The sequence below is a fragment of the Macrobrachium nipponense genome, chromosome 18 (genome assembly GCF_015104395.2).
Source record: "Macrobrachium nipponense isolate FS-2020 chromosome 18, ASM1510439v2, whole genome shotgun sequence".
Classification (NCBI taxonomy): Eukaryota; Metazoa; Arthropoda; class Malacostraca; order Decapoda; family Palaemonidae; genus Macrobrachium; species Macrobrachium nipponense.
In genome coordinates this window covers 74,369,620-74,387,057 of record NC_087211.1, presented here as the reverse complement: position 1 = coordinate 74,387,057, position 17,438 = coordinate 74,369,620, and the positions used below count along the sequence as shown (strand labels likewise).

The 17,438-nt window shown below is 36.6% G+C and overlaps 1 protein-coding gene across 1 annotated transcript in view; it reads right to left on the bottom strand.

Annotated features, from left to right (window-relative positions):
• Window positions 1–1,815: 1,815 nt before the first annotated feature.
• The window catches only part of LOC135197185 (uncharacterized), a 120,644-nt gene continuing 105,021 nt past the window's right edge, over window positions 1,816–17,438 (bottom strand). Inside the window, exon 4 of the mRNA XM_064224179.1 lies at window positions 1,816–2,726. Coding sequence (XP_064080249.1) covers window positions 2,064–2,726 — 663 coding nt within the window. The 3' untranslated portion in view covers window positions 1,816–2,063. The remainder of the gene's footprint in view (window positions 2,727–17,438) is intronic.

Here is a 17,438-nt window from a genome sequence, read left to right as displayed (position 1 = left end):
GAGAGAGAGAGAGAGAGAGAGAGAGAGAGAGAGAGAGAGAGAGAGAGAGAGAACCCCGGTAGATAAACAGAGGGAGCTGAAAGGAGATATGTTTACGTCTCTGGTTGATATGTGCGCAGCATCCTCTTTGGCGGAGATCTCTGGGGGAGAGACAAGTTCTTCATAACTTCTAGAAATGTTGTTGCCTTTTGCTTTTGCAAGAATGGGCTCTAATCTTTCTTTTGACGAGTCTTTCACCTAGTGTATGACAGAGAGCCATGTCATGTGTATTCATATACACATGTATACATACATACATTTCATATATATCCATGTATACATATATATATATAATATATTTATTATTGTATTTTTATATATATATATATATATATATAATATATATATATACATATATATATATATATATATTATATATATATATATATATATAAATATATTATATATATATATATATATATATATATATACATATACATATTGAATCTATGATACTTATATCCATATAGTAAGTTATAAGCATAATATAGAATATGTTACTTTTAAGTGCCAGAGGAGTTTTTTTTTTATAGTTTTTGAGGTAATTTTACAATAATAATAATAATAATAATAATAATAATAATAATAATAATAATAATAATAATAATAATAATAATAACCACTTGGACAAGGCCGACTCTCTTATAATAATAATAACAACCACTTGTACCAGGCCGGCTCTCTTTCCACTTAGCATAGTTAATGATCACAAGTTTGCGGTCACTGTTTAAAAAAAAAAAATTCACTAAATCTTCAACTGAAAACCCTTATGGACAGAGTCTCTGCTTAACAATAATATAGACGCAAGAATTTTCTAAAAGCGGTGACGAAAATAAAAGAAACATTAGTTCTCTCCTCTTTGCACTGATATACATGTCAGATAGATAAGGTATACCCAGTTAAGAAGTTGTCAGAAGCTGTCTCCGAGAGGTCACCATATTGCGATGCACATCTCCTTCACGTACGATTTGATATCGAAGCTACTGATTCCAGCCACGTTTCCTCTGAGTAACTTGTAATTCAAGTCGTCATTGTCATTCCTCATATTTTTGATGTGCATAATGATGATGCTCACATTCCAGAATATGCCGAAGCAGTAAGTATATCACACAAGATTAAAACACCGAAGCCACATCGAGAGGTATAGATGTAGCCTACTCCGCAGCGGTACATTTGCAGCAGCTCTAGTTAAGCTTTCACAGAGAGTATAATAATGGTCTTGAAATTTATGCTGTATATACAAGTCAGCAGATATATCTGTTATATATATATATATATATATATATATATATATATATATATATATATATATATATATATATATCTAAGGCGAATACCACAGGAAAATGGTAGTCAGAAATCCAAGCGCTTTCGTCTTTACTAAGACAATGTCTTAGTAAAAGACGAAAGCGCTTGGATTTCTGACTATCATTTCCTGTGGTATTCGTTATTTAATGAAGTCACGTGCATCTACTGTGATTTTTTAAGCATATTCTATCTATCATATATATATATATATATATATAGATAGATAGATACGATATAGATATATATATATATATATATATATATATATAGTATATATGTATATATTGTGTGTATGTATGTATATATGTTATGTATATCATTGTATAATTATTGAAATATTTATTAAAATTGATATGTACATAATTCACTCGGAAAATCAATCCCTTGACAGTGATTCTATGCATCTGTGTGTGTATGTATATGTATATATATTATATATACATATATAAATGTGTGTGTATGTATATGTATATATATTATATATACACATATAAATGTGTTTGTATTTATATAATGCTCAATTACCTGTCACTCTCTTACCACGGAATCACTCAAATAGAAATGAAATGATACATCCACAAAGTCGCTTCGAAATTAGAGAAGGGTCTGGCGAGACGAAGTGATGTCCGCCATCATGACGCTGTCTTCTTTGGCGCTGGAATGGAGGCCGTTCGCCGCTTCCTGGAAGTGCATGTGATCCATGTCCTGACTCAGGTTTAAGACGGCAGCCGTGGGTCCAGGTCCCCGGAAGAGGAGGAAGAAGCTGCAGTAGCAGCAGTAGCGTCGTCGCCCTGGAACAGGGCCACGGGCGTCCTCGGACTGCCCTCGTTGACGGGCGTGATGGTGTCTTCCAGTTCCTCCTCCGTGGTGGCCGTCGACGACTGCCTGTCGAGGCTGTCGCTGGTGAGGAGGGCGTCTTCGTCCAGCTCCTCCACCGACTCCTGCTGGGTGGTGGAGGTGACGGCCTTGAGCCGCGCCGTGATGCGCGACAGCACGGCGTTGGAGGTGGCCAGGTTGACGGTCCTCACCAGGTGGTTCTCCGCGTGGCGCTCGTGCATCTGCTGGAACTGGACGACGTTGGCCATGGCCCCCGGGGTGGCCAGCGACTGGCTCCTCTTTTCCCTGGCCACCAGGTGGTCGCCCAAGCGACTCGGCGACGGACTCACCAGCGAGAGGCTCTTCTCGAAGAAGGAGTACATCTTCTCCGATTTGGGCGAGATGCTGGAAGGGGAGCGCGAGCCGTCCTCGTGCTCCAGGCCCAGCTTCCTCAGGCACGAGTCCGAACAGGTGCCGCAGGACTCGCAGCGCCCGCCCAGGGCCTCGAATCCCGCCTGAGGATCCCGGATTTCGGGGCGATCGACCACCAGCCTCGCGTGTTCCTGTAGGAGAGGAAATACCAGGTCAGAGTAATTCTTTATGATGACATTTGGTGATTGGTTAAGGGATCGAAATTGTTGGCAATCGGTGTTGTTTTTGGTTTCTGAAATTTTGGTTAACAGTATACCACCGGAATATGTTATATATATACTTTTATTATTATCTATATATCAACCGATTTGTATATGTATTTGCATATATATTCATATTTATACATGCATTATGTATATATATTATATATATATATATATATAATATATATATATATACTAAATGTCTAAGAAACTCCTGAAATATTGTAGAATACACACACACACACACACACACACATATATATATAAATATATATATATATTATATATATATATACTATAATATATATTATATTATATATTAGTATATATGATATTATATGTATGTATGTATGTATGTACTGGGTAATCTTCTTAGGCACGAAGATATAGTCTTTCAGTTGTATTGTGAAATACAACTTAAATATATACATGTATGTGTGTGTGTGTGTGTGTACACATTGTGTAGGACTAACGATCACTCAGTTCAGTGAGGAATTTCAACAGTTTTTGTGTTAAATCTGTGAACTTTCATATTAGTGAAGGAATGCATAAATTAGACCCTTTATTCCTTTGCATTGTTACCCAACAGTACAAATTCAGAGAAAGGTTTTAAATGATCACCAAATCGTTGAATAGTTCTTTCTTTTAACTGCTAGTTCTTTACCAATTGTTTAGGATCTTAACAACCCAATTTTGATTTTGACAACTGTTCTTTGAATTTCTTTTCCGGTAAAAAAGATGGTTATGATTTTTATGTATGTACTTACTTATTCTGTTTAGTTATAATAAAGCTGTTGAAGAGTCCTGGTGGAAGGCAAAATTATCAAACTGTTAGAGTGCTTTATTCTCTTTTTCAACTGTGGACTATATATATATATATATATAATATATATATATATATATAATAGTATGTAGTATGTATAATAGTTTAATTGTTTTTGTTATGCGCGTCGACAACGGTGAAACCTAACAACTTAATAAACCGCGTAATTCATTTGTAACTAATGTTTAGAATAGTTTTCTAAAGTTTTTGTTATTCTACTTTTGTCAGTGAAGCATTAATACTATGTATCATTCACTATAGTTTCGTGATTTTTATTTCTTGCCTTTTACATTTGTCAATGAAACAGTTCTGCAAATTAAGGTGTTAAAACAATTATACATGAATAAAAATAGAAAAAAAAAAGGACTGAAATACTTTCGTTTTCTGCTCTTAATGGGAAGGGATAACTTCGAAAAATAATGGTTTATTCTTACCGGAAGTAACAGCCACTTGCCTACTTAGGCTGCCGGAGATTTTAATTTTTCTGACTTCCGTGTGAGTGTTGCTTTAAGAAGAGTTATGCAAAAAAAAAAAAAAAAAAAGATGCTGAAAAACTTCATGGTCATTCTTGGATTGAATGGATAATTTTAATTTTTCATTGCCGTTTAAATTACAAAAGGTGGGTTGTAGAATCAACTAGAATCCCGTTACGGTATATATATTTTTTATCTACTAAGGGATCTAGAGCCGATTTAATACGGTTTTTCGGCAATACCTTTATATCAGAGCATTGGAGAGAGGTGAAAGTTGGGAAGTGTACAATTTATAACCCTACCTAATTTTTGCAAGTATCATTTCGTACCTAAGCTCAATAGTTCTGAAGTTCCTCGTTGGACGAGTGGTTTTCGTGCTCGGTTACCAATCCGGTAGTCCGAAGTTCGATTCTCGGCTCGGCCAACTCGGAATCTGAAGCCTTTATTTCTGGTGACAAATTCATTTCTCGATATAATGTGGTTCGTTTCCCACAATATGCTGTAGGTCCCGTTGCTAGGTGACCAATTGTTTCCAAGCCACGTAAAAATATCTAATTTCGGGCCAGCCCCAGGAGGACTGTTAATCAGCTGAGTGGTCTGGTTAAACTAAGATATACTTTTTTAATAGTTCTGATACTTATCAGAGTAAATGTTCCTGTGCCAGAGCCATCAAAATCGGAGATAAGGGTTTTGAACACAATAGTGACGTTAACCGATGACGTCATGAGGCTCCACCCACAGTGAAGGAAGTTTGCACATGGGGAAATCTATACCAGGAAAACTAAGGAATGCACACAGGACATTAATCCACAACGCACCAGCATCGATAATGCAGCGTCTATTCAATGCGTTGCCAGCTCATCTGAGAAACATATCAGGAGTGAACGTAGATGTTTAAGAATAAGCTCGACAAATATCTAAGCTGCATCCCAGACCATCCAAGATTGAAAGATGCAAAACATACCGGATGATGCATTAGCAATTCTCTGGTAGACATTAAAGGTGCCTCACAATGAGGGACCTGGGGCAACCCGAACGAGCTGTAAGGTCTGTAAGGACTTGCCGACGACATATTCACTAATTGATATTAGTACCCGTCCTGGGCTTCAGCGATATCAATGACGGCGAGCAGGATTTGTCATCGTCCCCTTGATCGCATTATCATTCTCAGTAATTGGCTGAAGAGGTCGAATGATCAAGTTGGCGAAAGCTTCCTATATAGCAATATACTACATTCGTAATATATATACTCTGTGGACTTTATTTTCCATTTAAGATCACCAGAAAGTGATGATATAAAATAAATTATTATTATTATTATTATTATTATTATTATTATTATTATTATTATTATTATTATTATTATTATTATTATTTTGTCGAGGTTCCGTCGTTACTTCAACAGCAATTGTTGGGACAAAATTGTTAGCTTGTTTCTACCTACAAATAATTCATTACACTTGAGTTATTTGTAATGAACCAGTCTATAGCTTATTTGTTAGGTCTGCATCTATCAGTGCGAGAACACAAAAAGACAATCCGTTTTGTTTTACCTCAGGTTTGGACACTATAGCCTTCTATTTGCAAAGTCAGAAGCGGTCACTAGAAGTAGAATTCAAATCATTAGAGGTGTAAAGGTCAACGCCATAGTTGTATTTCGATTACTGTAACTCACTCTTATTTTTTTTTTATTTATATCATACAGCACCATACACAGCGCTCGTATACTCGCTGCAAATAAAATGTAAACATTAGGAGTCAAGATTTTGAGGACAAGCTATTATTTACCAACTTAATATCAATCAAAAGTAACGCGATTTATATTGATCTGCATGGAAATTAAAATATATTGAAATCAGTTTGAATGAGCAGCATATTGTTTTCATAAATATGCTTTATGTGTACAAATAAAACGGGTAGCACTGTACTTAATTTATTTACAAAATGTCTCCATCATCGCTCTCGAGGAGGAGGTCATCATCCCCGTCCTCATGATCACTACAGTAGATTCCTTTACGACGCTCCTGATTGGCTGCTGATAAGCCAATCACTGGGCTGGAAACACTCCAGTCTCTCTCGAGAGTTCACATAGACAGGATGTATATTCCACCTCTCCTGAGGGATACTTTTGAAAGACGTATCCCTCAGGAGAGGAGGAACATACATACTGCCTATGTGAACTCTCGAGAGAGACTGAGAGTTTCTATCCCTGTGATTGGCTTATCAACAGCCAATCACGAGCGTCGTAAGGGACTGGCCTAGACATCATATGCACGGTTGATGTGAACCTTCTATAGCTATGTCAGTGATGACTGGTTCCTTCCACGCTCTCGTGGATATTGTCCTGCTTCCGGTACCCATCCCCTTCAAAATGAAGGGATTACCTTACAGCTCCTAGTGGTTTTCGAGCTCGGCTACCAATCCGGTGGTCCGAAGTTCGATTCTCGGCTCGGCCAACGCGGAATCTGAAGCATTTATTTCTGGTGACAGAAATCCATTTCTCGATGTAATGTGGTTCGGATAACACAATAAGCTGTAGGTTGCTTGGTGACCAATTGGTTCCCAGCCACGTAAAAATATCTAATCCTTCGGGCCAACCCCAGGAGAGCTGTTAATCAGCTCAGTGGTCTGGTAAAAAACTAAGATATACTTATGTTAGTCTTACAACTCCTGCCCACACTTCTGAGAAGGCGGATAGGGAGGGAGGTACCCACATACCGTTACAACAACACCCTCCCCCCCCCCCCCCCCCCCCCCCACACACACCACAGCTGTTCATGTGGTCGGTATGGTGTTGGCGTACCACCTCGGTAGTCGCGAGTTCGATTCTCTGGCATTCCACTGAGGGGTTAGAGATGTGTATTTCTGGTGATAGGAGTTCACTCTCTACGTGGTTCGGAAGTCAGGTAAAGCCGTTGGTCCCGTTGCTGAATAACCACTGGTTCCATGCAGCGTAAAAACACCATGCAAACAAACAATTGCATTGAGCTTGAATTGAGCAGGTGGAAAACGCACAACCTCATGGCCCCACTCACGGATGGTGTTATCCACTTCATACCTTCCTTTTATTGCCACTGTCAATAACTATTGTATAACGAAGCGTATGACAGTATCAAGTTTAGTGAGAAACAAAATGGTAGCGAAGGTGGTTGAGACGAGCGTTGCCAAGTCACTATTACCCACTGTAGAATTAATTACCTATCCCCTTTATAGTAAATCTTTCCACGGGTCTTCTCGCCTGTATACAAAGTGGCAAGCCGTAGCACAAATGCAATCTTGCAACCACGGGGGACAATTCCAGATCCTGCCGGTCGTTATCGAATTTGTTAAAGCCTAGACTGTGTAAGCGCATCCATTCATCTGCTGTTAGTGACTTACTGCCTACCTGGTGGATGGGCGGAGCCTCATGACGTCGTAATATATTTACGTCGCGAATGGTTTTTTTTTAAACTTTTCTGTTATTTTCTCGGTTCCGGCATCGACGACTTCATAAAAGTTACGTACTAGATAATAATTGCAAAAATTGGGTGGGGTTATATGCCAACTTTCACCTTTCTCCGATGCTTTGATAAAAAAAAGTGTTGACGATAAACCGCGTTTCATCGACTCTGAATTCCTTAGTAAAACGATCGATGTTATATTCATCAAGCTCTAGTTTTATAGATGACTCAAAAATGTTTTTAAAAAAAGGAAGAGGAATAACAAAGAAGAGTAAGGTTCCCAGAGGTATGGTTTTTATATGCAATTTTTCCAAAAAAGTTTGTTATTATTCATTCAAAAGTCCGCTGCAATATTTTATGGGTTGGAACAGACGCTGCTGCATTTTTGTCCTGGTGCTTTATCATCCTAAAAAATGGGGGGGGGGGGGGGGGGGTGAGAGGAAGGGTGGCTTGCGGCGATGTAGCAAGGCTAGAGAATGAATTATGAAAAAGGTTCGAGTTCGGTATATAAGATTTTCCAATATCTTTCCAGTAGCTAATATGTTTTCATATATGCCGAAAGTTCCGTAAGTTCCTCACAACTGAATTTCTTCCTCCAGTTTAGAGAATTTTAGGACGCTAGTTAATGGGAATAAATCAATCAATGAGTCCAAAGCTGAGCGGCAAGTTGCTAAAAGTTTTTTTTTTTCATGTGGGCAAATTCATATTCAAATTTTCTTTCTTTACTTCCCTCAAAGGGTTTATCACCTTTTCACTCCTTCTTCTTCTTCCGTTTTTTCTCTTTTTCATTGTGTTAACCTCTGGTTTGGGTTATAGGGAGAAATTAGAGCTACCTGTTCTATGGGACCTTACAAAGTAAAATTCATGCTTAATGACGCCCCCACCCCTCCAAAAAAAAATAAATAAATAAAAATAAAAATAAAGAACACTGTAAGCTTGAAAACAAAGTATACTAATCAAGGAAAAGTTTGTATTCACTTTGACAGAAGTAACATTTATCAAACTATATCTGTTTTCGATATTTATATGGTGTTGTGAATTACAACTTCTATTGGAGGTGAGGGGGACAGAAAATAAGAAAAAATAAATATAGAAATTCGTGGGGAACTCTACCTCTACAAGAATGATCCACTTAGAAAGGAATAGTTTGAACTCACATTCTGATACTACCATATAAATTTATTTGATCTACATTGCATTCCAGTTGACTTATAAAACGGGTGACTTTGGAGCCCAGATCGAAGATATATCGTAAAGGAGCCATTTGTCAGATAGTCTTCGGTCCTCTTTAGGACTAAATGAAAGGTGTCGCCTGACTCCTGAGCAGTACTCCACAGACATGCATCCATCCACTACAGAACTCACTAAAACTATACTCTGTTTTTTTCAATCTGTCCATCCGCCTGTGGTGGTCGCGTATGGTAACACTGCGTCCCGGGCTTTAAATAGTTACGCTATGCGTAAGTTTTAGGTAAATAAAATGATATCTTGGTGTATAATTGCAACTGAAAAGTGTTTTAATAATTTACTGTATGCGAATTACACCTTAATATTAGGAATAGGATATTATTTAAAGCCCGGGACGCAGTACTACCATGCGCAAACACCACAGGCGGATGCACGGATGGAAAAAAACAGAGTATAGCAAGCTTTGTCCTGGTCAACGGATTTTAATTCTAACTTATTTTTAATAGGATGGCAGCATCTCTTCACTTTGCCACCGATATTAACCCCAGCAGATTGTGTGAGGGGTCGCTTTTAGCCACGAACCTGGGACTACCTAAGAAAGTAGCAAGTTCTGAGAAGTTTGGAAGTAGATGGAAAGGGTTTGGAGGATCTGAATGACTGACACTTATGTTGACAATCTCGACAGCATATGGGGGGTGAGGGTGCTGGCCCTTGTCGCTTGGCCAAGGGGACTTACTCGGTCTTCATTTGCTACTTTACTTTTTCTTTTGTTTTTTAAGGCTTTGTTTTAATTTAGGTGGAGACGGAGGGCCAAAACTCCATCTGAAATATTGTGGGCTTGTTTTGGCTTGATGCCTCCGTCAAAACTAACCTTGCTCTCTTCGCACACTGACCTTCACCTTTGAAGTTTTGATCTTGAAAGCGGCGTAACTCTTGAAGTATAAAGTAGTTAGTTATATAATAATTGTAATTGGTTCTAAAAGCGTAATCTACAGATATTAGTGAAAAAAAATTACCTCTGAATGTCAAGGAAAATTGTGAACAAAATTGCTGTTTTTTGAAGGATTATTTGTGGAATTTATTATTCATATTTTTTATTGTTTCGTTCAAGTCTTTCAGTGTAAATGATTTTATCGTAATATTTTTTTTCAGAGAAATTATTACTTGATTTATTACTTTTAAAACATTTATCAAACTAGTTGTAAACGTTATTATTTACAGAACTTGTCATTTTTGTTCAGATGATTTTTTTATGGTTAGTGCATATAATTTGGTTGTTTATAAGACGTGTATTAAATTCTAAATATGGATTTGGTTGCTAAGAAATCATTATCCAAAGGTCCTAGCGTGAACTTTCATTGTAAAGCTCTGACCAGGGTATGTTTTTGGACCGTTTGGTTTATATGATTTTATTGTTTGTTTTGTCTGTTCGAGAGTGGGATTATGCAAAACGTTACGTGTGAGTCATTGGGTAAATTTGACCAGATATAGCAGGCCTTGTAACGGGCAATAGGTGATTAAGTTTTAGGGAGAGGACCGGATTAGTGTACGGCTATTTGCATAATGACTTTTCTTTGCTCATTTTTCAGTTGAAAGAACTTAGGAAATCCCATGTTGAGAAACCGGATCTACTCGTAATTTCCCATTTAACTATAAAAGTATAGAAATGAATTATATTCTACATTTTAATCGTATAACCAAAAACTTATTTTTTATCGTAGCTGAGATTACTTTTAGTGTGTCATTTGAGAACAAAAATCTAAGGAAAAATAGTTTTATTGTCTTTCCCTCACCAAGATCATACAGGGGGTGCTGGGGGATTCCTTCTATTCATATATATATATATATATATATATATATATATATATATATATATATATATATATATGTGTGTGTGTGTGTGTGTGTGTGTGTATGTGTGTGTGTGTGTATTACAAATAAGTTATCACTTATTGCAGACCTTGGATATCCAGTTCACAGCATTCCCCAGGAATTAGTTGCCTGTAACCCTAGGAAATACCCACCTAATTCATATGTTTGGAGACACTTGTATGTATACATATACATACACACATATACAGACACGCACGTGTCTCCAGACATACAAGTAAGGTGGGTATTTCCCAGGGTTACCGACAACCAATTTCTAGGGAATACTGTGAACTTTTTACAACAAAAAGTGATGTACAGATAACGTATTTGGGATTCCTAAAGAGCATGAGCTCTTCAAAGACTACTGTGAATATTTTTTCCGTTACTGATAACAGATCCAACAACTGGGGGAAAGGAACTTAACAACGTTCTGGGATCTTCCTTAGATAGTGTAGTGACCCCAAGGGTTTTAATCTGGTATATATCCACCTTTGCAAAGGCGTGTTTAGTACCACAAGCCCGTTGGGGATGACCATAAAAAACCTCTAGAGACCGTTGTGAGTCGCTATCTAGGATAGATCCACGTTATGTTCCATAAATACTGCAAAAAAAAAAGGGGGGGGGGGGGGGGGGGGCCAGTCTCCAACTTCATAATCTGGTAAATCGATCACTTGCGTGTTTACCGCAACTTCCGATGACAAAGAACCGTGACGGTGACGCAATACATAGGAAGCAGGTGCGAGCGCTAGAGCCATCGCTCTCTGTTTACACATTCACGCCAATTCGTCAGCCGTTGATTTGAAAGGTATTGGACACCATGCGTCCTAATTAACAGGATTCAATTCTCTCTCTCTCTCTCTCTCTCTCTCTCTCTCTCTCTCCCTCTCTCTCTCTCTCTCTCTCGTTTGCTTGTCTGTTTGGTTTTCTCTTTCTACTTATCCGCTGCTACAAGTTTTCTTGATATAATAAATCAGGCTCGGAATTCCGTGCATTAATTTGTTTAACCAGCCCTTCCCAGATATCTCTCTCTCTCTCTCTCTCTCTCTCTCTCTCTCTCTCTCATTTGCTTGTTTGGTTTTTTCTCTTTCTTCTTACCAGCTGCTACAAGTGTTCTTGATATGCTAAATCAAACTCAGAATTCCTATTACTTTGTTGGACTAGCCCTTCCTAGATCTCTCTCTCTCTCTCTCTCTCTCTCTCTCTCTCTCTCTCTCTCTCTCTCTCTCTCTCTTTCCCCAAAAGCGAAACAGTGCAAAGAAATAAAGCACAACAGGTTTGGTTAATGAGAGAATAACAGCCAGCGGGTAACGATGCCTACGTTTGATTTCCTGATGTAAACAAAACGCCCATTGACTCCGGCTGAAACGCCGGTCTTTGGCAAATTTGTTTACAAGTTGCGTTTTCTATAACCATAAAGGTGAACTTGTCATGTTTAAGAGGAGGGTAAGAATTGCCTTCACTCTCTTTCAGGTTATTATTATTATTATTATTATTATTATTATTATTATTATTATTATTATTATTATTATTATTATAGTAGTAACACGAATAAAAAGATCTGTATATTTACTTTTTGGATCAATGTGAACGTAACGCATGTATTTTGATCATCTAACTGATCACTGTGATCATTATTTTATTTCTCCGTCATGATCTGCTCATATATCAATTATTGGCCTTATTTATTTCGCAGTTTGCTTAGTTACGTATACACTGATTTAATTCGACCTTTTTCATATTTTCGAACTTTCAGCATTATTTTGTAGATTGTATAGAAATATTTGAATATCCGATATTGCAGTTCGACACACCCACCGCACCATTGGGCAGCAATGATTACCCAATGTCATATTCATTTTTTATTATTTCTTAAGAACAATTTGACATTCCTTTGACAAAATATTTACCTGTCAATCCATACAGATACACAGAATGAGAGAGAGAGAGAGAGAGAGTTGGGGGGGCAGGCCGGGCCGCCGGCTAAAGACATCCATTTGCATCATATTCTCTTTAAATTCCTCATCTTTCATCAAGATTGCAACAGACAATCTTTAATTCATCACAAGTCACTTTTACAATAAATTCTTAAACTAAGCTTTCTTTATCGCTATTCTAATCTGATACATCGGTCTGACGTTTGGAAAGGATGATTGTTTAGTATGTAGACTATGATACGGACCACATCCTGTCCTTATATAGCCCAGACCCAAAGAAATATACGACGGGAGCCATCTGCAAGACGAACTTACTATTCTTAATTTTGGGGACGACTCTTTTGGACTTGTTTACCTTCCCACTCGACTTCTTATGATTGGAAAGCATCCGATAAATTGGCCTGTTTTCCTTTCCCAATTGGGAATTCGCTGTCCAATTGCCTTGTCGAATATTGACGTTAAATTCGAGGAATCCAGATAAATCTGACTGATGAAAATAGATATGGTATATATATATATATATATATATATATATATATATATATATATATATATATATATATATATTAGAGATGTATCAATCGGATGTCTGAAAATGATGTTTGCAGATGCAGATATCTTTTAACATTTGCGGCTGAGGATGTAGATTTTAGTTATCAAACTTTTAGAATTGCGGAATGGATGCAGATGCGGATATTTGGTGACCATACCCTCGCGGGTCCAGATGCTGATGCGAATACTTTGTAAATCTGAATAATTTACCTATATTTAACTGTTAAAGACGATTTTCAGCCAAATAATTCACAAATATTTGTTACCACATAATATTTGATGCACTAATTGAAAGTAGAAACATAAGTGTTACACATGTATGTGTGTGTATACTTTCATATTAAAGTATAAACAGTAACGGCGATACACGAACGTTTTAGTTATCTTGACAAAAGGTTATTTCCTGCTCATTTCATGATAAGGGTAACAAAACTCAAAACCATTCTTCGCATAGAGAGAGAGAGAGAGTGACGAGGGAAGAGAGAGATGAGAGAGAGAGAGTTTTCTAAACAATTGCGATTACCCTTCTTTTGATGATTTACAACTGCTGTAAATGACATGAAATTACTAAAATGTGCTGTAAAAGAAAAATGCTATAAGATAGCTACTTATAAAGTATATATAATATAGGAAATGTGTAATTGTATGTCATGTATTCTGGTATAATAACACGAAAAAGCCAAATTTAGCAAAAAAAAAAAATCTATTTCTAGCTACAGTGCTTAAGTAATATATGAACTATTGAACACTGAGGATGGGGTGTTATCTACGTATCCGCGAATTTCTTGCAATGCTAATGTGGACGCGGATGTTAGGAAATTGTCAATGTGGATGCGGATTCGGATATCCTAATAGACGATAATTATATATATATATATATATATATATATATATATATATATATATATATATTATATTATTGACTTTATCCCAATGAATGGAGAAATATATCACCCTACCTTTAACAGCTGATTCATATTCAAATAAATTCTTACCTGGTACAATTTCAAACATCACCAAAAAGAACTCATACCTTTAAAAAAGCAATCTAAATTGGAGAACGCATTAACTACAACACGAAACTGAAATATCTCGAACGGTGTTTGCTTATCCAAACATGCTCCTCCCCGTCTCATAGGGTAAGGCGAACCCTATCTTACTTGAAGGTGTCTCCATGGTGAAGCCAGTGGATGTTTAAGGTGGCGGGGGGAGGGGGGTGGGGGTTGGCGGCTGATAGGGGGGGTGGCGTGGTAGGGGTGTAAAGGAAATGGGGAACTATGACTATCCGGGACGATAAGGCTACGGGCAACGAGGATTATTATGATGATGATAATTGATAGGATGACTGGCTCCAATTATACATACATATATATATATATATATATATATATATATATATATATATATATATAAATATATATATATATATATATATATATATATATATATTTCTGACTCACCTCGGGATCGAACCCAGGTCTTTCAATTGAGAGGTACGGGTGCTACCAACTGATCACACAGGTCATTTCTGTTACACTAGTCAATCTGTGTTGATACTTATATATATAAAATTAGATATATCTATGTTTTTGTATATACATGTATGTTATATAAATATATATAATATATATATATATATATATATATATATATATATAATATATATATATATATATATATATAGTGATTGTGTATGCGCGTGGGTGTTTGAATTGACTTAAACCACCGTTCTTACTGTTCAGTGATGTAACTTATTTATGTTTAATGTTGGGACGTTTTTAGAAAAATAATTTAACTGGCTTTTGTTCGGTCTTGTAAGATAAAGTAAAATTTTCATGTTTTAAACAAATCCTGCGAAACAAAGACAAAGACGAGGAATTTTTGGTGCGAGTAAATAAGCTTTGAACAAAAGCTGCATAGGAAAGAAAACCACGGAGACTTAAACTTATTTATGCAAGGGGATTTTCTACGAGGTACGATAGTCTTTAAGCAAAAAAAAAAAAAAAACACCACAGCCAGCGAACAAAGAAAAGCCATAAAAAAGGATGTAAGGCTGTGTAGGATTCTCCTTTTTATGACAGTGATGATTTTTTTTAATTTGGTTTTTGCAGTCATGGTAACCGAGGTATTTATTTCAGGATAAAATCAACTCACGCCTCGACGACACCGCCGCTGAGCCCGGGAACGCTCTCTCTCTCTCTCTCTCTCTCTCTCTCTCTCTCTCTCTCTCTCTCTCTCTCTGAAATAATACTTGAACGTTCATTATTTTCTTTTCCTGTAGTAACATCAAACTCTTATTCTTTTCCCCCCATTCCTTATTTGCCTGTCTGTCTCAGTGTGTCTCGATCTAAAAAAAAAATCCCCCCATCACCCCCGCTCCCCCTCTCTCTCTCTCTCTCTCTCTCTCTCTCTCTCTCTCTCTCTCTCTCTCTCAGACAATACTTAAACATTCACGTCTATCTTCGCAATAACACTCACCCCTCATTGCGGCTACTTCCTCCCTCTAAGTGTAAAAAATATAAAAACTCCTCTCTCTCTCTCTCTATCTTCTTCTTCTCTTGATCTTCTCCTCCTCTCTCTCTCTCTCTCTTTTAACAGACTGATGAGAAAATATCGAATGAAAGGAAATCACGGAGGGGGAAAAGTTTCATCAGCCGCCCTTCATTCTTCTTCGATCGCCCATCGGTTTGGACAGGGCGCTCCTGACCCAAAGAGAGACGCTAATTAGTTCACTTGACAAATGAGTTTTCGCCTCCGCGGAAGACTTTCGCCTCGGGGCTAATGAGCGCCAGGATGTGGAGTTTTGCTTTGCTCGCTTGGCTGCTTGCTTGTTCAGGCTTCAGGCGATGTGTGATTTGGAAGAGAGTATTATGTATACATATATATATACACACACCATATATATGTATGTATATATATAATATATTATGTATATGTATATATATAAAACATGTTAATATATTTATATTTTATATAGACTATAAATAAATAAAGATACATAGACATCCGTCTCTCTCTCTCTCTCTCTCTCTCTCTCTCTCTCTCTCTCTCTCTGTATATATGCCAATTGCCTTGATATATATATATATATATATACATATATATATACCTATATATAATATATATATATATAATATATATATGTATGTATGTATGTATGTATGACGTATGTATGTAAGTATGCATTTATAATGGAGAGAGAGAGAGAGAGAGAGAGAGAGAGAGAGAGAGAGAGAGAAGAGAGAGAGAGATTCCCTGCATCGTAATTTAATATTTCATGAATAATTCACATCCTCAACTCTCTAGCGTGGCTCCTCTTGACGTCTAACGAAGAGAATCACAGACGATTCGGTTATATACAAGTACGCTTCATTAACGGCCAGATTGCATCCTGAATATTTATGCTAATCATCTGAATAATTTCCTTCAGAATTATTCATTCGCTCATGTCATAAACTGTGCCATTTCTGTTATGATCCGCTTTTGAGATTAAATGCTTCTCCATCTCGTTTTCATAATCAGTGTTTTAAGAATTCCACAATATTTCATAAATAACTGTTTTATTAACTGTTTTTTTTTATTATAGAAAGAATCTGTATTCATTCCGAATGACGCTGTTTAAACTAATAGAATCACAAGAAAACTGCTTTCATTTAAGTTAAACTTCTCGTTATTTCTTCAGTTGAGAATTGGGTTCTCCCTTCTCATTTCTCATCCGTTTTGGTGCAAGTTTGTCATCCCTTTTTTTTTCTCTTTTGTTCTAAGAAAATATTTGGTCTCAGTATAAGACCGGAATAAGAATGGGACCAACGATGTAATTCGTCATTTTTGGAAAATAACAAAACCTCATCAATTTTATGGCGACGGAACGTAATTGATTGCCATCGAAGAGTATATGATACATATATATATGTACTATATATATATATATGTATATATATATATACATATATATATATGTATATATATATATATATATATATATATATATATATATATATACACGTATGCATACATACATACACACGCACACACGCGCACACAACACACACACACACACACACACACATATATATATATATATATATATATATATATAATATATATATATATATTATATAGCGAGCTAAACTAGTAGCATATTTCAAAAGATGTTAGAGATGATTAAATATATTTTTCGTACCATAAAACATATTTTGATTTGGGGACTTAAAAGCACTAGTTATTTGCGTCATATTTGGAGCTGACTTTCATCGCTTCATTTTTGAGTCTCTGGAAACTGAAGGACAGATTCAAAATGGACGATTATTTTGACGTATCTTTTATTGGCCATTTTTAAGATTTTGATATGAAAATAT